At 38.7% G+C, this 22,330-nt stretch overlaps 1 protein-coding gene across 8 annotated transcripts; it reads left to right on the top strand.

Annotated features, from left to right (window-relative positions):
• The first annotated feature begins 139 nt into the window (after positions 1-139).
• Positions 140-22,221, top strand: sorbs3 (sorbin and SH3 domain containing 3). Of its 8 annotated transcripts, none has more exons than XM_042000041.1 (22): positions 240-255; positions 3,451-3,619; positions 9,085-9,155; positions 9,878-10,063; positions 10,201-10,273; positions 10,597-10,730; positions 10,838-10,901; positions 11,583-11,621; positions 11,698-11,785; positions 12,733-12,841; positions 14,743-14,796; positions 14,955-15,062; positions 15,691-15,746; positions 17,097-17,167; positions 17,593-17,654; positions 17,781-17,827; positions 18,050-18,164; positions 18,264-18,389; positions 19,530-20,069; positions 20,200-20,291; positions 20,383-20,489; positions 20,780-22,221. In XM_042000041.1, the coding sequence occupies exons 3-22, from the start codon at positions 9,135-9,137 to the stop codon at positions 20,839-20,841; spliced, it is 2,154 nt and encodes a 717-aa protein (XP_041855975.1). In that variant the 5' UTR covers positions 240-255; positions 3,451-3,619; positions 9,085-9,134; the 3' UTR covers positions 20,842-22,221. The 8 variants fall into 8 exon arrangements, with proteins under 8 accessions (XP_041855973.1, XP_041855975.1, XP_041855976.1 ...); XM_042000040.1 differs by lacking the exon at positions 240-255 and adding an exon at positions 2,557-2,685; XM_042000039.1 differs by lacking the exon at positions 3,451-3,619 and having other exon boundaries at positions 140-255.
• Positions 22,222-22,330: the final 109 nt, after the last annotated feature.

The raw sequence follows: 22,330 nt of genomic DNA, 5'->3' as shown, positions 1-22,330 counted from the left end.
GAGCGCCGTCTCTGATGAGCTTTAATGTGCATGCTCACTCACACACATACTCACACTCCTACGTACAGCCAGTCAAACATTCAGACCCACGCTGTATCATTCATTGAAGATAAAAGCCACCCTGTTGGCCTCAGAAAGAGAAAGAGGGAGGGAAAACAAGGAATGAGGAGCAGCAGTGGTTCCCTCCTTCTTTTTCATTCACTTCCTCTCTCCCTCTGTATTGAGGAGACCTCACTGCGCAGCCAGCACTCGTCTGTAAGTACTGCACAACTTAAAACCTCTTTTTTCTGTGACTAGTTCAGCAAGGGTTAGAGTGACAAGGAAATAAATATTTACTTTGTAGAAGAAGATAACATTTTTCCTGCTTCTCTGTCATGTTATTCTTTGTTGTTATTCCTTGTTATTTTGATGTAGATGTTCATTGTTTAGGAGAATTGCTAGAACAGATTTGGGCATTGATGGAAACCACTGCAACAAAAATGATGTATTTAATCTTTACAGTTATTTTATCATTATGACTTTTTGAAGAATATGTGTATTTAGTTTTGTTGACAATGCTGCAGCCATTGACTGAAGATGGTTATCGTCAGATTTCCATCCCCAAAGCTGAGTCCTCTTTCAGTTGTTGGAATATTTCTGTATGAGTGGAAGTTTTCAAATAATTATTTATAATTGTTTTTTTCCCACCCAAGTATGAAAATAAACCCAGTGTGGATTATTTCTGATTTGTCTAGTTGTTTGTTTGTATAGCACAAATTCTACAGGCAGAAAATAAATCTGATGGTTTTGTCTGTGTTGCCATAGACATTCCACAACCTGTGGCACTGGATGTGGCATCCATAACTTCTTAATCTGTCCTCCACCCCTATGATGATGCTTGTTAATCTGGACTCATATCTTCCTGGTTATATCTGTGTTTGATTATAGCTTTGTCCTGTGATTTGTACAGACTTGCTGTCTCTTGTTTCAAAAACCCAGTGCTATAGTCACCAAGTGATGTAGTTTTTCATTATGTAACAAATTTATGTCATGGTTTATTCACTTGCTGGAATCTTTGGCTGTTGTCCTTTTCATGAGTCTCTGTAGCAACGTCATGGAACTGTGTGAAAGGACAGTGGTTGGTCTTTACAACACAGTAAAGGTCTGCTGGAATCCATCCATCTCAGTGAAGGACTGGAGCACAAGATCCTGCACCTTCCTTCCTGTCTTCATTATCTCTGTAAGGAAAGTAAATGGAGCTAGAAATAAGGAGCCCCTATGTATGTTTTTGGGAACAGACAATAATTCCGTGTGAAAAGGTGCTGAGTCACGGGCCAAACCTGTTATTGCCTCTTGCATGATTACCTCATTTAGCCTCAGAGTGACAGGATGTCAGATGTGGTCACAGCGGGGTGACAATCTGCTCCAGCGGGACACAGATTATGAGCTGAGCTTCCTCTAGGGAGCTTGAATTGCCCAGCTTGCTGCTCATGTTCACCAGTTTAACTGTTTGGCAAAAACAACCCTGTGAGGAGTACAGGCCTGGTAAAAGGATATCTGCTCTGAGCCCTGCTCTACCAAGCCAGACCACTGAATTATTAAAAAGGGCTGAGTCCTTCAGTTTCAGGGTCAAACTTGCCAGCACATAGATGTTAAAACAAGTAAATACATCACTCATAAAACACTGTCCTTCTTTAAGTTTGCCTCTGAATCACAACTTGAATATGGGTGAGATTACAATTGTTAACAGATGACCAGACTGACTAACACCAAAAGCTGTCAGCACATTAGATATCAGGCTGTGTGTCTTTATTGGCAAGAACTGTGGGAAAACTGGAAATCCTGGTTTTATTTAGGTAAGAATCTTGCAGGAGAGGCAGCATATTTTCAGTCTATGTTCATTCCTTTTAGCTATCATTGGCTGCATGGTTTGGCCAACTATAAAGTTAGGATTTGACTGACGTATTTGCACAATACAGCACATCTCCTACTTTGAATAATTTGTATGTACAGTGTCTGTCAGGCTATAAGTTACTTCCTCTCATCTCGGCATCCAAAATTATAGCTTGTGTGTGTGTGTGTTCATTTGCAAGTCTGTGATCATGAGAAAAGAAATTTAGGAAGAGATGTTGTCAGTGGTTGACTATGTGGCATGGAGTAATCACCTTGAAACAGTTCCAGAGCCACAGGAACAGAAAGAGCTCCTATTCTCCCTTCTATCCTTTGGCTAGCAAGTGACCTGGGTTTTGTGCACACACATATACGCACACACTCACACACACAAGTAAAGCACACAGTTGTATTGGGGAGATAAAGTTAGTAAGGGACATGATGAAGTCACTGGGTGGTACTTAGGAGGTAGAGGTAATAAACTATTTGCATTCAGGCTTTAGTTAACCCCATGCTGTGAAATATCACCTTATCACAACAATGGGAGCACTTTACTGAAGGAGGTGCCCCCTGAACTGACAAGCCAAGTGCTGGGTGCCTTTTGAACGTAGGCTGAAGTGTGTTGCTATGGCGATGCCTGTCAACCGGGAAGTCCTCTGTGGAGGCAGGCAGAGCGAGGGCTGGGAGTGTGAGAGAGATTGTGTGTCCTGGTTAGTTTCAGAGAGAGAAAGTGCAGAGAGGGTCCACAGAGTGGTTTTCATGTAGGACTCAGGCAGAGAAAGAGGTGCGAGTTTACTGGTTGGTGCCACTTGGAGGGTAAGTATGCTCATTGATGCTGAGATTTAAAAAACAGGGAGTGATTGTAACTTTTGTGGTCGTATAGAGACATTTGTTGTTTTGCAAGTGTGTTGAGTAACTTGTCTGACTGCTCAGGGACTTACTTGCTGCTTCAAAGCTTTATTGCCAGAGGAGGTTGGTGTCTTTGCAGTGTATCTGAAAAGAAGGTAACACATGCAAGCTGTGTGGTTCTGGTGTTGAAACATACAACAGGAGTTGACTGACTGAGGTTTTGAGCAAGCAGCTCAAGCCACACACACATGCATACACGAGAGTCAATGTGGGTAGTTTCCCAATATGTCATCTCTTGTAGCACTGCCCAGTGGGTAGGTGTACACTGGTAGCTGCCAGGTGAGCTCCAGGGAGTCTGAGAAAATAATTTGCTCTGTCAAGATACTTTTCCTTATGCTTCTGCAGATTTCAAGCCTAATGGCCCCAGGACTGTCCTGTCCAGGCTCCCCTCACTGTCGGGGTGATTTCCACAGTTGGCCCTGACCCTCTTTGTGATATTACTGAGCCTCCAGCTGCCATTGCTCATAACTGCAGTGTGCAGAAGATGTAAAATGACAGGCTGGGGGATTTGTGCCATTTTTTCTTCCTGTGAATGCACTTTGAGTGTGGATTTTCTCATTTCTGTCTGCAGATTGTTCACATGCTCAAAAAAAAAAAAAGAAAAAAAAAAAAGAAAGCAAAACGGAATGATCTCAAATGATGTGATTTCTTTTTATTTTTTCACAAGCGCAGATCTGATCAGCCTAATCAGCTTGAACTTTGTGTTTGGCTCATCTTGTTGAGGGAAGCTGTGATTTATTGACTTGGATCTTCTCCTGGGAACACATTGCTTCTTCATTGACAAGAAGCACACACACAGACTCCTCCTGCTGCTCAGGCTGGAGAAGCACCATACATGGAGGTGAAATACTTTCCTCCCTGATAAATGTGTGTATCCCCTCAATAACTGCATATCATAAACTCGTGGCTGCAAGACCTTGTATGGGCTCCATCTGCACACTTGCTTGGCTGCTGAAGGGCATTGTGGTTGTGTGATCAGCTTCACAAAACTGACCTCTCACATAGCTGCACAGTGACTCATTTAATGTGTTTATGTAATCCCTGTGTTATTTACCTAACAAATGTGCTGGTAATTAGCATCTAAGAGCTTTTTAAGACAAAATGGTTTTGGTTGGTTGTACAACCCTGTTGTGTAACTGCTCAGGCAGCAGTAATATGTTTGTGAAAGAGTGATAAGACTTTACTGTTCTATCAATTCAGAGCACAGGTCCCAGTAATATCCAGGAAATTAAAATCCCATCAGATGATCAAAGTCTTTCTATACTGCATGAATACTGCACAATGCACGTAACATAGCTTAAAAACTGCTGACTTGAAACTGCTACAAAACAACTCCCGCCTTTTGGAGTCAGTGATTAACTATATGTTTCTGTTCTTAATTCTTCATGGAAGAATTAATTCATTTCATTAGAGACCTTTCTCCCTGACTTTCTGACAATGTGATCCTCCCTCTGATCGCAAATCACAAGTCTTTCCTGGATGGTGATCACAGAAGTTCATGGGTCAACTCTGCCACAGTTTTTCATTGGACTCTGTTTAGTCACCTTGACAGCCCTTTTCTTTATGAGAACAATGCAAGAAGCTCTCTGTGTGTAGCAGAGAGGAGCAGAGGGTTAGGGTCCTGTTTAGTGAGACCTGGTCTCACCCTCCTATGGAAGACTGCTTACTTATGAATGTTTGCTTGTCATCTGTGGTCTTGCTCTGGTGCTGCAGGAAAATGATCTAACAGATAATTTAGTTCTGTCATGTGTTTTTAAGGTTAGAATTTTTTGCTTGTTTTTGCAAAACTGCAAGTGTTTTACTGTTGTGCTGTAATATAAACTTCCAATTTTGATTAACAGGAATCACAGGGGTGTGGTGAAGTTCACTGACCTAGTAGCTGCTGAGTAGGTACACTAGGGTTCAACAACTTCAGATAACAGCCTGGTTTCACATCCTCATACTTTGAATAAAAAGTAGAAAAAATAAGTCCTTTTCATTTGGCTAAATTAACTTCTTTTAAGTTAATATTGTGTTGCTGATGGAGTCATATTATTTTCTGGTTTTGGATGAGTGTACATTTAAACATTTAGACATCTGGCTCAGTCCTTAGAGAGACCATCTCAATTTCCTGGGGACAGAGGCTGAGATTTTCATATAAAAAATCCCCTGATTCTCATTTTGCATGTCCTCAGCTGCACTGTTCTGAATTGAATGTGGAACATGTGAAGATAAGAGGCAAGCTGGATATATAAAATCTCAGTGTCATGAAAGTATGTCTAAAGCTGAACATCATCTCTTCATCTGAGGTGCACATGGGGCCTTTTATGGCTGTGTTTTCCTTCTTCCCCAAATCCGATCCAGTGGTGATAACGGACCTGTCACCTTGCGGGGGTGCATAGCTTGTAAATACATAGACAAAGATAGCATCAGGCACTCAGACACCAGCAGTTCTAAAACCAGATCTCTGTGTAGTAGCTTGGAGCTGCCTCCTGTGTTGAATCACAGTAATTTAATAAGAATGCACTGAGTGTTCAGAACAAACCCAGGGAGGGCCAGATTTTTGGAGTTGGCTTTTCCTGTAAGACATCAACACAGATTTATCCTTATTAGGTAGGATTGTGTTAGGTGCTCTCAAAGGGGGTTTGCATGTGATGCTGGAACAGTTCAATGATGGATTTTGCTCCCCAGTGAAGTGAGATGATGTTAATGTTATGACATGAGCTTAGTCATCAGAAGGTTTCTTGGATGAATGAGAATACTTAAATTATTCCTCTTAAAAATGAAAAGTAAACATGGCTACAAGGTTGATGTAGGTATTTGAATTATATAACCCCCATTTCGAAAAAAAGTTGGGCTGATGTGTAAAATGTAAATGAAAACAGAATGCAATTATTTGCAAATCTCAAAAACCCATTTTTTATTCCTTCATATTAGACATTTTAACAGTTTGTGGAAAATATTAGCTCATTTTGAAATTAATGGCAGTAACACATCTTGAAAGAGTTGGAAGACAGACAACAAAAGTACTAAAAAGGTTATTGGTATAAATCAAAAACATGTGGAGGACCTAATTAGATTAATTGGCAACAGGTCAGTAACATGACTTGGTGTAAAAGGATCCTTTCAGAGAGGAATAGCCTATCATAAGTAAAGATTAGCAGAAGTTCACCAGTCTATGACAAAGTGTGTCTAAAATTGTGGAATAATTGCAAAGAAACATTCCTTAAAGTAAAATTGCAAAAGATCCCACCTTCTATAGTGTATAATATAAAAAGATTCAGAAAATCAGGTGGAATCTCTGTATGCATAGGACAAGGCCCAAGGTCAAAACCTGTGATCTATAAGCCACCAGGCAGCATTGCATTAAGAACATTTTTCATCATAAAAGCATCATTCTCTACTGGAAATCACTGCATGTGCTCAGGGCCACTTTCATAAATTACTCTTGCATTGGTGAGGCCAGCTTACACATCTGTGTAAAGCTGAAAAGTACATAGAGGTTTTTATAGCAACATCTGCTCCCATCCAGATAACGTCTCCTTCAGGGTAGGTCTTGCACATTTCAACTAGATCATGCTAAACCACATACTGCATCCTTCACAACAGCATGGTTTTGCAGAAGAGTCTGGATGCTAAACTGGCCGGCCTGCAGTCCTATAGCTTTCACCAACAGAAAACATTTGGTGCAACATGAAATGAAAAATCTAGCAATAAGGCATAGGATTGTTGAGCAGCTAGAATCCTGCATCAGACAAGAATGGGACGACGTTAATCTTCTGGAACTCCAACAACTGCTCCCCTCACTTCCCAGACGTTTACATTGAGATGTTAAAAGAGGAGAAGATGCTACTCAGTGGTAAACATCGCCCTGTTACAGCTTTTTAGAGATTTGTTCCTCCCATCAAATTTAGCTAATATTTTCCATGAAATGTTAAAATGTCTCAGCATCAACATCTGGTATGTTGTTTATGTTCCATTGGGAATTAAAAAGGGATTATAAGATTAACAAATCATTGCATTCTGTTTTTATTAACTTTTTAGAAAGCATTACAACTTTTTTGGAAATGGGATTGTATATACTTCTCATCCAGTTTTATTACAAACTTTCATTTACTATTTTTACTGCCATGTGTAAATAAATTGAACAAGATCAGATGTGATTAAATAAACTTAATATGAATCCATAACCAAAACCTTTGGGTAAATATAAGCAATTAAATGTTTCTTTTAATTAATCCTTCCTAAAAGTCAGCCATTATTTTTCTTTTCTTTTTGAGTATTTAAGTGGAGAATGTTCCAAGATCAAGCTTTGAAAAATGTAGTAAAAGAAAATATTAGTCCATAATTTTAATGCTTATAAAATTATATTAGAACTGAACATCAAAACTATCTCACAAGGATATAATTAGAATATCTGTGTAGTTGTATAATCCTTCGGTAAACACTGATGAGCTCAGTGATGTAAGTGAGGCAAGGAGAGTCTGATTGAAGATTGACGGTTGCATTACTGAAGCTGAAGGAGGCAGAACTTTTTGGACTTTTGTGAAGCTGCAATATTAAATTGATTGGGGGTGTCTTTGATTCTGTATTATTATACTTGAGTGGTAGCAGTAAAAAGAAAAGGAACCTCTTTGCTTTCTTTTCAGAAGAACTTAAAATTGACTCATCAACACATTTTAAAGCTGCTGCCTTCTTAGAGGAGATCAGCTGTAAACACAGACCAATATGTCAGACACTGTGTGAATGAGTTTAAGCTATTATATCCAAGTGCAGCTTATTTGCAATGCTTCCCATTAGATGGATAATCAGCTGGCTGTGATTGCTTTCAGGGGATGACAGGTCATTTGTCATGCCTGAGCAGTAATGCCATTGTTGTTGTCACAATAATCTGGTTCCCATCTTTTCCTGTTATGTAACACAGTTTATTGGGAGATGATGATTCAGCTGAGTTATATTGTTGTCTGAAATTCTGAACATTGATTCTATCACTGCATAGGTTTTGTGCTGCACAGAAACACACAAAGTGTATAGTTTTCTTGGTCGAGACCACAATGATTATAGACTCTAATGTTCAGCAGCAAATTCCACATGGAAAACTCATTAGTTGCAAATAGTGTTCCTGTTGTACCCTGGTCCAGACTCTGTTATTACTTTTTTTTTTTTTTTTTGTCAAGCTTTAAAGCAACTTTTAAATAAAATAAATAAAAGGCAAATCCTTATTTTGACCTCATAAAATGGTAAAAATCAACAACTATTATATCCTTGGTTTGGTTTCTGGAAAAATGCTAGTTTCAATCACAATGTAAATGCAACAAAGATTAAAAATAATTTAACAACTTCCCATTTCTGAAACCAAGGTTTCATGGATGCAGAGAAGCGATGGTTTACACTGTCATTATAGACCATTTAGCTGCTATAGGTGCCTGCCACATTCAGGAGTGGAAATATTCTCCCTCTCGCTTTCAGCATGCCTTTGATGTTCAAGCAGCAGGCCTAATCTGTGACTCTGAGGTGCAGTTTATTAGGGCCTGATCTCTACTTTCAGTAGCCCAGCTTCTCCATCATCCAGCCCCTTCATGTTAGGGTCATTATAGCATTGTATGACTGGGAAAAATGAGGCAGGCATGTGAGTGACTCATTGTTTAGGGTGGGTTTTTCCGTAGTTTCAAGGAAAAGCGGGTGATGCTGACTTTCCCTCTTTGGAAAACTAGTAGGATGTGATAATGGAACAGCTGTCAAGTCTGCCGGGGGTTTAAATGTGTATTTATAGCTGGGAAGCTCAGTTCTTCTCTTCACAAAAAGCAGCTTAAAGGGTTAAAGAGATAAATTTAAGGATGATAAGATTGCTTTTGATAACTTGGATTGAATATTTCCAATAAAAACATTCCCTCCTAAAGAAATGGAAAGCATCTGTTTACATTAGTTTTGTACAACAAAAAAAAGTTTTTGATTATTTTGGTAATTCACACAATTAATATCTGTATTTATGTGTTATTTTAACTAGATAGATGCTCTATTTAAACCTCTATTAGAAAAGGAGGTTTTTCTGTGCAACTATTTGTAATAATTCTCTGTTAAAACAAAGTGTTTGGGATTTAAATGTATTTATGAATCATGATTTAGCATCGTTATAGTACTGCACATATAAAGAAAAATGCATGGTGCATGCCACACCATAGTCTGCTTTGACAAAAAGACACAAAATATGATTAAAATACAATCAAAACATTGCATGCCTTCACATATATCTTTCAGCTCATTAGGATTATATTTCAATGATAATGAAAACTAACAATTCAATAAATAATGTGTATGTCTTTGCAGATAATTGATGTTGGGTACAAGAGTTTAATATCTGTCACAGAAGGACTGTAATGGATCACATGCAGACTCAGGTAAATCCAAATCATAAATGAAATATGTCTATAAATGCAGAGAAGTTGTTTAGCAATATGGCTAAATTGAGAAGAAGAAGAAGAAAAGTAATCACTGCAACATTAATAAGTGTGGATCTATTTCACAATAACATGCAGTGCAGATAACAGTTGCACTGTTACTCGAAGCCACACAGCTCTTTCTCATGACCCTTGGCAACCACTCAGGGAGGACTAAAGCACCTGATTCAAATACATAATGTTCCAACAGAGGAAGAAATGGCCATCATGGGCTGGCAGGGAGGGAAAGGATCACCATGGAGACCACTGGACTTAGAGGTTGAAATTAACAGGCCCTCCCAACTTCTCTGACCCCAGCTCCACCCCCCTAACTTGCAGGACTGGTGAAAAGGGAGCAAATGGGCTCATAATGGTCCTCTCCTATTTCAGTGTCCCCACTCTGCACCTTGAATGAGGCCTTTCTGCAGTTGTGGCGAGAGAGATGATAAAGAGGGTGGAACACCACTTCCCACTGCTCGTACTTTAAATAAATTAGGGGCCTTTTCATCACACTCCCCCCACAGAGGCCAGTTATTCTCCAGAGAATAAATGGTCCGCTAACAAGTTCACATGACCTCCCCTAGAGAGTGTTGTTTACCAAGGGCCCACAAGAGCACATGGAGAGGAGCAAAGTTCACACATTATTTTTGTTCATCCATATTTCTAATTTCCTGTGTGTTTAGGAAAGTGCGGAAGTGGCAGGCCATCTGAATGGCTCCCAGAATATTTTCTCCAGGGTTTCTGGAGTTTCAAGCCAGCACATACTAACTTCTCCAGAACTTACCCATGAGGTGGTCATCTCCCCTGGTCTCCCTACTCCTCCTCTGAGCCCTTTTCGCTCAGCGAGGCTGCCATCTGGAGAGGTCAAGGTATGTAATGGCCTGCAGGCTGTATTAACATGCTAAGATTGAAGAAGGGGAAGACAACAAAACAAGTGCTCCTCCCTGTGGAAATTTTAAGCACAACATGCTATAAAATTCAAGCTATGTACATGTCTTGAAACCAGGGGCCAGAGCTGAATGGAGGAGGCTCACCAACTCTGAGCTTTGGATCGTATTATGGACCCTCACAGTCACAAGGTAAGATTGTGGTTTTTGAAACTGTGTTTTGCAGTACAAGTTATAATAATGGGTTCAAAAATCAAAAGAATTTGAAGGTAAATTTCACTGTAAGATGACATTATAAGAAATGTAATAAAATTAACCTTAAAACATTTGCTTTCCACTGCATTTTAAATGTAAATAGATACAAAAACAAAGCTCAGTAGCTTGGATCCAGGATTTTGCATTTTATTTTAGGGCTGAACAAGAGATACATGCTTGTTTACATAGTTTGAAGCCAAATTTAGTAATAATTAAAACATCAAAATGACTGAAGTCTTGCTGTTGTGGTAATATCACAGGTGGACTGTCCAATGGTGTCCAAGTCTCTTCTACTCTACCGCGCAGCTGGGCTCCTAGCAGGGATGGAAGGCTTATCAAGTTCTCAGGAATAGGTCCAGTGGATGAGACTGGGATGCCCATTGCGTCCAGATCTGTAAGATAAACACAAAACTTTTCAGTTATTACACTTCATCCTGATGTGACCTGACTACTTCAATAGGTTGATTTACTTTCTGCTCCTCTCTACTTTGTATGTGCCAGAGCGTGAATAAGCCTAGAGACTGGTACAAGAGCATGTTCAGACAGATTCACAAGAGGCCAGAGGGTAAGGACACTCCTCCTCCTCTTCTCACACACTTAACTACAGCAAATTCCACTGTGTCAATATGTCAGGTAGTGTAAAGGTGATCCAACTGATTATTGCAGCAGAAAAGGAGAAATAAAGAGCCCTAAAGAAAGAACCCTAAAGCGTTATGTCATTTCAGCTTATGAGCTCTGACAATAATCCAGCTTTTTATCTCAGCCCCTCCCAAATCCTGCTGATCATGTGTCTTTATTATGTGCTGTATAATAGAAATTTGTTCACTGTTAGCTGTGCACCATTGTAGGGCATTCTTTTATGTTTTTCTGTCTTTGGCATGACAAATGCAGGATTTAACTTGTTGATTAAGAATAATCATGCTGGAATACACAACTGGAAAAGTGCATTTACCCAAATATAAGTTTTTAAGATAATTTGACTACACATAACTGATTTTATGCTATGCTGTACTTTGACTGCCAAACCTTTCTTTTCATAACTCTGATTTATCAGCTGAATCTGTAGACTGAGGTTGAATACACAAACATGTTATCATTTATGCAAAAGTATGACTTGATAAGAAAAAAAATCATAAAAAAATAAAATGACCTCCACATTGTTCAGCTTCAAACATCAGTTGTGACTTAAATATGTACAACAGTTTAGTGGTGTAGAAAGTCTAAAAATAAAATCTTTGCTCATCAGAGTCTGAGCTGGAGGATTCTGAGCGGTGGTCGGCAGAAGGTGAGTAAATCCACAAAAACCCACACCATTAATTTTTTACTTTACGACTGATCTGCACTGGTCCACTGATCCACAGGGCTCCAGTTGTCTGCAAAAACAGAAGAACGCAATGAAGCAGACAAAAACCTCTTCAGACTAACACCCTATGGAGCCCTACCAGACTGGTGAGTTTACCATGATTTAATATTGCTACTTCACAGTCATAGGAGGTCTTTTCATATCCCCTCAAGCAAGAAGAGAGGCTCATCACATGGCACTCTGACATGACTGACAATCACTCACTTCACACTACTTGGGCAATTTAATAAAACCTTCAGTTGACAAAAGATACATGCTGTTTCCAATGTGGTAAGAAAATTAAACTTTGAGCTCCATGGAGGGAACACATAAAGAACAGGAATCAAACTTAAAGGGCTAGATCTACATTCCTGCAAATGCACCACAACTCACTCCTTGACATCACTTGTAACACACTTGATGTCATTTTCATTATATAGAAAATGTTCTCTGCCAGCATTGTCTATGTCACAAGGTCGTCACCAAGATTTTTGTAGAAGGAGAAGCTTGCTGGAGAAGGGAGATTTTTACTAAATTCTGAACCAGTAGCTTCCTTGTGGCCAAAACCAAAAAACATATAGAATGAAAGTTAAAAACAATATGTATATGAGCTTTGTGTTGACATGCGACATCAAGGTTTTTGTGTGGAGTTGGGAGTAAATGTGATTTTTTATTTATTTATTTTTGCTCTTTTCTGAGACAGATAGAAAAGACTGTTTTCACCTCTGGAAATATCAAAGCTACAGGTCGTTAGCTTAGCACACATGTAAAAACAGAAGAAATGGCCAGACTAGCTTAGTGCAAGACGTGAACTATCAGTATTTTTGGACCGAGCAACTTTTTTCTCTATTCTCACGATTTTCTGTATGATACAGACCAAAGTCGATGTCTTGTTTAAATACCAACCAACAGTCTGGCCAAGTTCAGTGGAGGGAAAATGTGTGGGTCAGACAAGTTTGGATTTGTTGTTACAGGCATCTCACAATGAAGCCGTGATTAAGTTGCTGTCTGCGGTGTGTGCGTGTGTGTGTGTGGTGGTGGTGTTGTGTTTCAGGAGCGAGGATGTTGATAAGCTGTCAGACCCGGGAAAGCAGCACCCTCAACCAAGAAGTATATTCGACTTTGAGCCAGGAAAGAGCACTACCTCAGAGAGCAGCAACAAGGTATGAACTTACACAGGCTCACACTTTGAAGACAGACTCTAATATAAATGTGATAATTCAGATTTAGTTTCCTTTGGCATTGTTCTTGCCTCTGATTATTGTAATTCTTTGTATAGTCTTGTTTTCCCAGAGGATCTCTAGATCAGGTCTATCACCTTTTTCTTTAAGGATTAAAGTCTAACTCCTCGAATTTCATCTTCTTACACAAGGTATCCAGTAACTTGTGCTCATTGTTGGTTGCTTATCCTTGGATATGCTCACTTCTTTTATTCATGTTTCCAGAATTCATTGTTTAGCTTTTCAGACAAGAAAAAGAAATGATTTATGTGTGTGATTAATAAGGTGCTGAGGTTAAGCATCAGCAAGGCTGTTATTTATTATCCCGTGTGTCCTGTACTGTCTAGGCACTGTTGCAAATGAGTGTGTGGTCATTTGTTTGCTATTTATGTGTTAACTTTTTTTTATACCCTCTGTGAGTTGCAGAGCAGTGTCTTTTAAAGTTTTTGCTTTTTTTTAATGGCTCTTGAAACAATGTCCCAGATCTGGTGTGCATAATGTGTGTTGTGTTTACACATGCAAAGAAAAGAAATCTTTGTTTCCACTCCCCCATGAGAGCTAATGTGTCTTGTGATCTGTATTATGGTGTTAACCTCTTGTGGTGTATAATGGCTCACAGCATGGGGAATTATTTAATTTCCTCTTCATGACAGTGGTCAATGTTGTATCCCCCAGATAGTATTATGAAAACCACCTCACAGAACATATCTGTGTTTTGCTGCTTCTTACTGACATTATAGTCTCTGATCGTAACAACAATGACTTCCAACACAAGGCTGGATTTAGGGGGGTAGAGGTTGACTTGGACTTCACAGAAATAAGTGCAGCCAAGTTTTCGAAAAAAAAAAAAAAATAAATAAATAAATAAATGAGAAAAAGAAAAAATAATAAAGCAGTTATCTGTTTCCCCAGCAGCAGGGCCTTTTAAAGTAATGTTTGATATAATCAGCCACTAGTGGTGTCAAGTCTTTGTAAGAAGAAAGTGAACAACGTATGCTGTGCTTGTTAAAATGAGAAATATATTAATCTGTATGTCTGTTTCTATTGTGACCTATTCAAATGTGTTTTGGCAAATTGTAATTGTTCTCCCATATTTTTTAAAATGTAACTCAGTAACAATTTTAGCATGGAATTTTTTTAAAACTGAAATTATGATCTCAACTAAGCGAATTATGCTGTGACAAAGATTCTGACCAGATCCTGAGTGGTTCATTACCGCAAAAGAGGAACAGGACCATCTAACAGGTTAATGCAGGACTACTCAGTTTGGTGCTTTGAGGGCCAGGGTCCTGCAGGTTTTCAATGTATCCCTGCTCCAACACACCTGACTCAAATCAAATGAACCCAACAGCCCATGAAGTTCTACACAACGAATCATTTATTTGAGTCAGGTGAGTTGGAGCAGTAATACATTGAATAACTGCAGCCCCTGTAGGACTGAATTGAGTAGCTATGTGTTAATGTATTGGATAATAGTTCAGCAGTCATCATCCATGATGGTAGAAGAGTGCATTTGTGCCCATGGCATTGTTTATAGTGCATCATCAATACAGGGTTTGGAGCAACATGTGGCACCTTCCACACAGTTGCTTTCCAAAAACATTTATTTATTTTAATATTTGGGATTTTACACAGCTTTCTTACTTTTTTTCTTTTACGTGGAGTTAAAATTCCCGAATAAATGTATAAATAAACTGTACAAGCACTTATTATGAGGTTTTCATGTTGCTATGACTCTGGAATGTTTTCTGTTTTGCCTGGTTGTTTTTGGCCTTATGTGACAGATGTTTCAGTAACAATTTTATCCCTAAACCAACTTCTGGTATTTTTTTTTTCTTTTGCAGGCTCTGCTGTCCCCCCAAAAACAACCTGATAAACCAAAGTCCCCTTCCATTGAGGTGAGCATCTACCACACGAATTATATTCAAAGTTTGTCAATTCACACTACCAAGATTTATTTTTTTAAAGTTTAGAACATCCATCATTAGCTCCAAAGCTCAGAGTCTGTAGTCATGTTTTAATTTTGCATTCCACCTTCATAACTGCTGGGGCTCAGGCCAGTTTGGTATCTGAACTGAGTCGATTTGAGGCTGAGCTGGACTCGGAGATTCAGGGTCTGGAGAGGAGACTTTCCCAGAAGAAGCAGCGTCGACGCTGGGGTGAGGTACTGAGCCCCCCCTCCTGACTCTCTCTGTTCAAGTATCCCTGTAGCAAAATCCAGTTCAGCAACATCTCCACGCTCCTGATAAAAGCTGCGTATCAGTATGATACTTCTGCTTGCTTTGAATATACTGTATGCATTTTTTCCCCTGTTTGACCTGGATGACCAACTCAGAATTGCCTGCCTGCCTTGCACTCTTATTGAGCTGCTTTCTAAATCACCTGCCTGCCAGTTCCCCCCAGCAAATGTAGACCTGACTGCCAAAAAATTAAGACTTTGTTTTCTTTTAATTGTATTTTTTCATAATGTTGTTTAGCACTTCCCTTTCTAGCTCCACTGCAGCTTGCCAAAAATGTTAATTCTCATGCTTTTCTTGATTTTTTTGTGTGTGATTGAATCAACTTCATAGGCTGTAATTTGACTGAAATCACAGACAGCTCAGACAGATCATGAGCAGTGTTGTTGGTAGTCTGAGGAGGATAGGACCCAGGGGATTTCTTTGCTCCTTTGGGAGTGGTCAGCACCTCTACTTTGTCTGAGTTGTTGTGAGATTTCCTCTGAACTGTGAAGTACAGAAGGCTGAGGGGTGCTGCAGGGAACAAACTGTGTTCAGTGTTCACTCTGCTTGTAGGAGGCCAGAGGCAGGGATCCAGCAGCTGCTCCAAAGACTGGCACTACCAACCACAGGTTAGTCAATGACAGAAATAAGTGTTACTATGTGATTGCAATGTAGAAATCTAAGAATGATTACTCTTTGAGGCGCTTGCTTTGAATAGAAGTTTTACTAATCTTTTAACATATTCTTATTTGATTGGATTTTGTATTTGATTTTAATTTTAAATTGGAATTGGATTTTTCTGATTAGATCTTTTTCCTTTATTGTACAGTAATTCATATCTTTGCTTTGTTACACTAATGAGCAAATTTTGCCTTTAAACATTAACAAAGAGACAGATAAAAGTAAATACAAATTTCCCTCACAGATAAGTGGACATCATAAACAAATGTGCATTTTATAAGAGTATCTAAGCAACTGAAATTAGGCGAAAAATCATGGTATGGCTATACATGATTGGTAAGCCTTAGGCATTACTTATATAGTGTTTTCTTCTCTCTAAAGAAGAAGTTCATGCAAGCATAGGCTACTAGAAAATCCAGGATCAATCTTCACAGCTTTCCTCTTAGTGCAGCTCCCCTTCTTCTAATCCACTTTGATATTGCATCATCATTTAGTGGAAACTGCTGCATTCTTCCTGCTCTTTTAGGAATTCCAATGCTGTAATTCAGCCATTGATACCTGGCTGGGTGCCTGTTACGTGATCATGTGACTTTATGAGCTAGACGCTCTGTTGGGAAATAGTTAATTTAACAAGTTCAAGTTCAGTATTTCTCTTCAAAGAGCAGACAGCATTCCACATTTCTTACCATGTGTGTAATGCATTCTTGGAGGATTCTCACTGTTGTTTGATAAATTGAGCTCATGGATTGTGACCTTTTCCAGTCTTAAGAGGATTTTACTGGGGATGTGTGAATTTGAAACATACAGTATCAGGGATCTTACTTGTGAGGGGTGCCCAGCTGCAAACGGAAAACAGTGAAACACAAAAATCACACTGTCTGGAAACATGTAGATGAGTTTAGAGGAATCCAGGCAGGCTGGAAGCTTTGGGTTTTGGGTTTATCCCTAACCCACAAACACACAGGCTCGTGATTCTGTTCATGAATGGACTGTCAGGGTTGTAAGGATAATTGAAGCTACATGCCTCATTAAAACCAGATTTTCAATTCAAGAAAAACAAAGACCCACACACTGGCCCCTCTGGCTATCCGATTATTTCTCTCATCTCCATCCAATGTATTTAAACCAAACAGCTGTGTACATTAAACCTGCTGAAAAATACCACATACGCTGTCTCCTAACTGACTGTATTTATCTGTGTCTGTTTTTTGCTGTCATGGGAAACCCCTCTCCCTGATTGGGTGACTCACTGACACAAATGTAAACATAAAAGGGACTTCTTTTCTTCACTTTTTCAGCAGTTCATCAGCATCAAAGCAGCCTGTCCAGGCCGCTGGTGCAACATCATCGACATCTGCTCCTGCATATGGTAAACATGGGCTTCATTTTATTTTGAAACAGCAATTCATATGCACAGTTTATCTTTATGTCTATCCAAAAGTGTGTTAAGAAAACAGGCTACTCTCATGGTTTTCCTTCATTGCTTGTGTGTTTTCTACTTTGGTATTTCACTTGTTAAAAGAAGCCGCTGAGAACGTGGAAAGTCTTTTCAGGTTCTTCCTGTAGGAACAGCTGGTGATGGGTGGGGAGGAAGTCCACAAAAATAGGAAGTGAGACTTGGAAGACTGATTAAAGATTAGCTCTGTTGAGTCTTTTCCTGAAAATTTAATATCCATTTTAAAGTTTGGTAGTTGTTAAGGCTGTTATAGCATTTAAATAGTAACAAATTTTAAAACAAGAGAGTTCATGGATTAGACCCCTGTAACACCTCTGCATCTTCTTTGTGTTCCACAGTAGAGCGTCTTTGCCCTGCAAATGAAACAATGGAGCTCCCATCAAAAAAAGAAGAGAAAAAGGTATGTTTGTGTACTTTCCTGTTTTTTTTTTAGGGTTAAAACTTGTCATAGAGGGCATGTTATGAATTGTTCTCATGATAACTGCAAGTCTTTGTAAAACACTGAATGATTGGTTTGTGTTTCCAGATGAAAGCAGCGAGAGCCAAGTTTAATTTCCAGGCTCAGTCACCCAAGTGAGTTGTATGAGCTGATACTAAAAAATATGCCTTTCTTATATCATCACATGCCTTTCTGAAAGAAAACTTCAAGTTGTAAGAAGCTCTGTGTCAAAACTGACCTTGAAGTCTGAATCCTTTTCATAATGTACATATGAAACAATATTTACACTCTTTGGACTCACTTCGTTAGACTGAAGGATGCCCATTTTTGTCATTTATCATTATTCTTCTCTTCAGAGAGCTCACACTGCAGAAAGGGGATATAGTTTACATCCACAGGCAGGTAGATGCCAACTGGTTTGAAGGAGAGCATCATGGAAGAGCTGGTATTTTTCCCACATCTTATGTGGAGGTGAATTTCTTCATGTTTGTCATTTCAAGCTATTTCACCTTAATATGTTTATATCATAGACCAGGAGCTACTGACTAACAGTGTGCATGTCCCTGTTAGATTCTGCCTCCCACAGAGAAGCCGACACCTATTAGGTCTCCTAGTCTTCAGGTGTTGGACTACGGGGAAGCTGTAGCTTTGTACAACTTCAATGGCGACCTACCAGTTGAACTTTCTTTTCGTAAAGTGAGTGGTTCATTTTCTATTATGTCTAACTGTATTTATTTTGGTACAAAAGCTCATATCTAAGGTTAAGATTTTGGAAAAAGACAGACTGATGCTTTTGTTCCTCATTGGCCTCATAACATTCTTAATTGCTTTCTTTTTAAAAATTATATAACAAAAACTGACACCACTGATTTGTTTGTATAGTAAATGATCAGGCATTGATTAGTTTAGTTTCACATTCTCTTTGGAAATATCCTGGTTTTGTGATTAAATTCACTGATCAACATTTCTAAGACTTATTGAGAAATTATGTGTTGTCTGTCTGATTTGCAAAAAAAAAAAAAAAAAATGGATGTATCAAAACTATTTATTGGAAGGAACCAGTCTTTTTATTTGGCGAATAAAAGACTTTTGTGGCCAAGGTAATTGACTGCTTGGAAGAGCTTCATTTATACTGTATATGCATTACATGTTTAAATCTTTATGCAGAATATTTTCTACCATCTCCACTGTTTTCCCAGGAACTTTACAACAGATGAATGCTAATTTTTAATCTTTTAACTCAGTGTTAAACATCTTCCTTTTCCTGAGAGTCAAACTTATATTTATTGGCATTTTTATAAATATTATCTATGCATGTTGGCAAGATAAGTTAATGATGCTGTCTGTCTAATTAGGATGACAGCAAAACCAAAAAGCCGAAAACGTTTCACAAAACACAACAAAGAAGAAAATACAAAAACAAATGACAAAACACCAAAATACTGAAGATTTCACAAAGCAAAACCATAGACCTCATTACACAAAATAAGCTTTGTGGATAACATTTCATAAAACACTTCAACAAGACAGAAAGCACAACATTAAAATTCAACTTTTTCTTCTGGTTTTGTAGTTATTTAATTTTTTGTTTAGAGAAATGTCAATTTATTTTGGTTTTGTTGTTATTTTGTGATATGTTGTGTTCAGTGATATACTTTCTGCACCATATATTAAAATATTTGTTTAAATCAAGTTGTGTTATCATTGCAGTATCTACAGTGATATATATTGCATGTGTGCAGCTTTTAGTTTAGTTTTTCTGAGATTTTATCTGTATTTTTAGTTTAGTTTTTTGTTTTGCAATATAATCTTTCTAAATGCTGTTCTGTCCTCCAGGGTGAGGTGATCAGCATAACCAGGCGTGTTGATGATAAATGGTTGGAGGGCAGGATCTCTGGAACAAGTCGAAGTGGCATCTTCCCAGCCAATTATGTCCAGGTCAACAAGATGCCCCGAACCAAATACTCTATGGATGAGTACTCACCGGGCCCCATGTCTCCCATCTCACCTGGACCACAGAGTCCAGGACGCCCAGTCCACTCACCCTGCTCACGGTCACCATTGCACCCTTTCAGTCCCACTTCCATGAGTCCCAAACCTGAGCACTCCCCTGTGAAACCGTCTTCACCTGTTCTGTATGGCAGTCCAGCTTCACAGTCACAATCCCCCAACCAGACACCTTTACCCAGTCGTCTGCCCCACAGTACTTCCACAACTGCTTCACCCTCCAGCCAGAACAGCCATTGGGTTGCAGCACACTTGGCCAACCAGAGCTCCTCAGTTAGAGTCGTTTCTCCTTCCACTCAGTCATCAGCATCTGTGCACAGAGCAGGAGCTCCCTCAGCGAACACTCCCAGATACACTGATCCCCCACAGGTCTGCTCTCACTTGCAGCCCTTAGAAATTCACAGCATGTTCACACCTGTGCTGTCACTGTTTGTCTTTGGAGTATGACTCCTCATTTATTATGTCATAATGTCTGATATGAGGTTTCTGTTTTTCCCAGGGTGCAATACCAAACCCAGATGCTCGTTCTCATGCACATGTCAACTCACAAGTGCCAAACAACTCTGGTTCCACAGTGGTGCCACGCCAACCGTATGTCTGTTTGATTTCATTGTTGCAGAACAGACTAGTTTTGGTCAGGCTGGTTTATAATTTCTTTTTTTTTTCATGTTATCAATTTTAGATACAAAGCTGTTTACAACTACAAACCACAGAATTCAGATGAGTTAGAGCTCAGAGAAGGAGACATTGTGCAAGTGATGGAGAAATGTGATGATGGCTGGTTTGTAGGTAAGGACTTTTGTTGCAAGTTAAAATGAATGATGCCTGATTATATATTAGATAAAGTTTTCATTTTGGACTACCATTTTTCTGCAGAACCTTTTAAATAGTTTTTTTTATTTTTTTTATTTCAAAGTAAATATGAAAAGTCATGAAGCATTTTTGTGTCACACCCCCCTCTAGTGGACATCATGAAATCTTGCAGTTGTCATTAGAACTAATACGTTTTACATCTAACCATATCCACAAGTTTATTTGTTTATGTTTTGTGACCACAGAGTATCCTCTGCTTTCTGTAGGTACGTCAGAAAGGACTCGTGCTTTTGGAACTTTTCCTGGGAATTATGTGACACCAGTTTGACTTCCTCACTCACTGTTTGTCCACATGTGAAAACACTCATAAGACCAGCAATGATCAAAATCTTTGTTCCATTACCTGACACACTTCAACACCTGGTTTAGTGAGAGCTGCATGCTCACTCAGTTTCCCAGAAGAGAAGAGGTGTACATCATGTAGTTTCTTCTCTCACCAACCTGCATGTGTGTGCACATACACAATATCTGTGTTTGTGTGAGTTTCACAAAGACTTGAAGAGTGTTTTCACACACCACTTGTAAGGAAAGAATGTAAGCTGATGTGACTGTTTCAGTTGCAAATAATGGACTGTTTTTTTTTTTTTTTTTTTTTTTTGCTCCACAACTATTTGCAGCTGCAGGAAATTTGCATTCCTTCCCGCTGAACAGTAACATTCGCTCTGAGGTCCTGATACATTGCAATGCTGCGTTCAGCTTTTTGTCTTCACCATGCCATCACAAACCATTGCTGGGAGTTATGAATGAGGAATTGTGTACTTTCTGTTGGATTATTAATGATTCCTTTAAATATTTTCTCCAGATTTTCTTTCAGATCTCTGAAAAACCTGCAGTACTTGAGGAAACAGCATCAACATCTGTACATAGTGCTCAAAATAAAACACAATAAGGGCTCAGATACTGTATATCAAGATCTGTTCCACAAGAGTTTAGGAGTATAAAAATAACTAATCTATGTGGTTGTTTCTTCAGTAAGATTTCTAATAAAGAATGTTAAGGTGTTTAGGGGCCTCAGAAACAATGTAATGATCTGCCAAAGGTGAAAGTAAAGACATAGATCACATTCTGGGTGCTGTAATAAAAGTTTATATCCTTTGAAATTAAACTTCAAACCTCTGTTAAGTTAAACAACATAACTTGTGTTGTATAAGAACTGAATCTGCACATCTCTGGAGCTGATGGTTGAATAATTATTCTTATGTGATGTGACTGAATTATTGCAGTTTGTGCCAAAACTTATCTATAATGACATGTCACAGATCATCTGTCCATAGAACACTCCCAGGTCACTTTATTCCTGCTCTGTTTGCTGCTGCTACTTCCTATAATGTCTTCTCTGTTAACAGTCTCACCTTTAACAACAGTATTCAGAAAACCCTCTGTATTTGTGCCAGCCAGGCAATTTTTCAGACAAGTTTCTAAGACTAAGTAGAGACCTTTATCATTAAGTTCTTTTGCAAGTTTATGTAACAATTTCCTGATTTCACTGTAAAAAAAAATATCTAATTTAGACACATGAGATGATTGTACAGATTATAACAGTTTATAAAACTGAAAGTATAATATATATTTGCTTTAAAAAACAATGTATTACATTTGTATGGTACGCAATTTATTTAGAAAATCTATTAAACAGAACAGTGTGATACCTATTGTGTTCAGTATTCATTTTTAAACGTTTTAACATTTATGTCGAATCCGAATTTAGTAGTGATAAAATAAGGAATGTACATAGTTATATTTTAGTGACGCTTCTA

Source organism: Melanotaenia boesemani, chromosome 11, assembly GCF_017639745.1.
Source record: "Melanotaenia boesemani isolate fMelBoe1 chromosome 11, fMelBoe1.pri, whole genome shotgun sequence".
In the NCBI taxonomy this organism is placed as follows: Eukaryota; Metazoa; Chordata; class Actinopteri; order Atheriniformes; family Melanotaeniidae; genus Melanotaenia; species Melanotaenia boesemani.
The sequence above is the reverse complement of the archived record's forward strand: the minus strand, read 5'-3'. Positions and strand labels throughout refer to the sequence as shown.

Coding starts and splice junctions, on each gene's coding strand:
- sorbs3 (XM_042000039.1), top strand. CDS start 9,135: ATGGATCACATGCAGACTCAG. Junction 10,902..11,582: donor GATTCACAAGAGGCCAGAGG/GTAAGGACACTC, acceptor TTTGCTCATCAG/AGTCTGAGCTGGAGGATTCT. Junction 17,168..17,592: donor GACATCTGCTCCTGCATATG/GTAAACATGGGC, acceptor TGTGTTCCACAG/TAGAGCGTCTTTGCCCTGCA.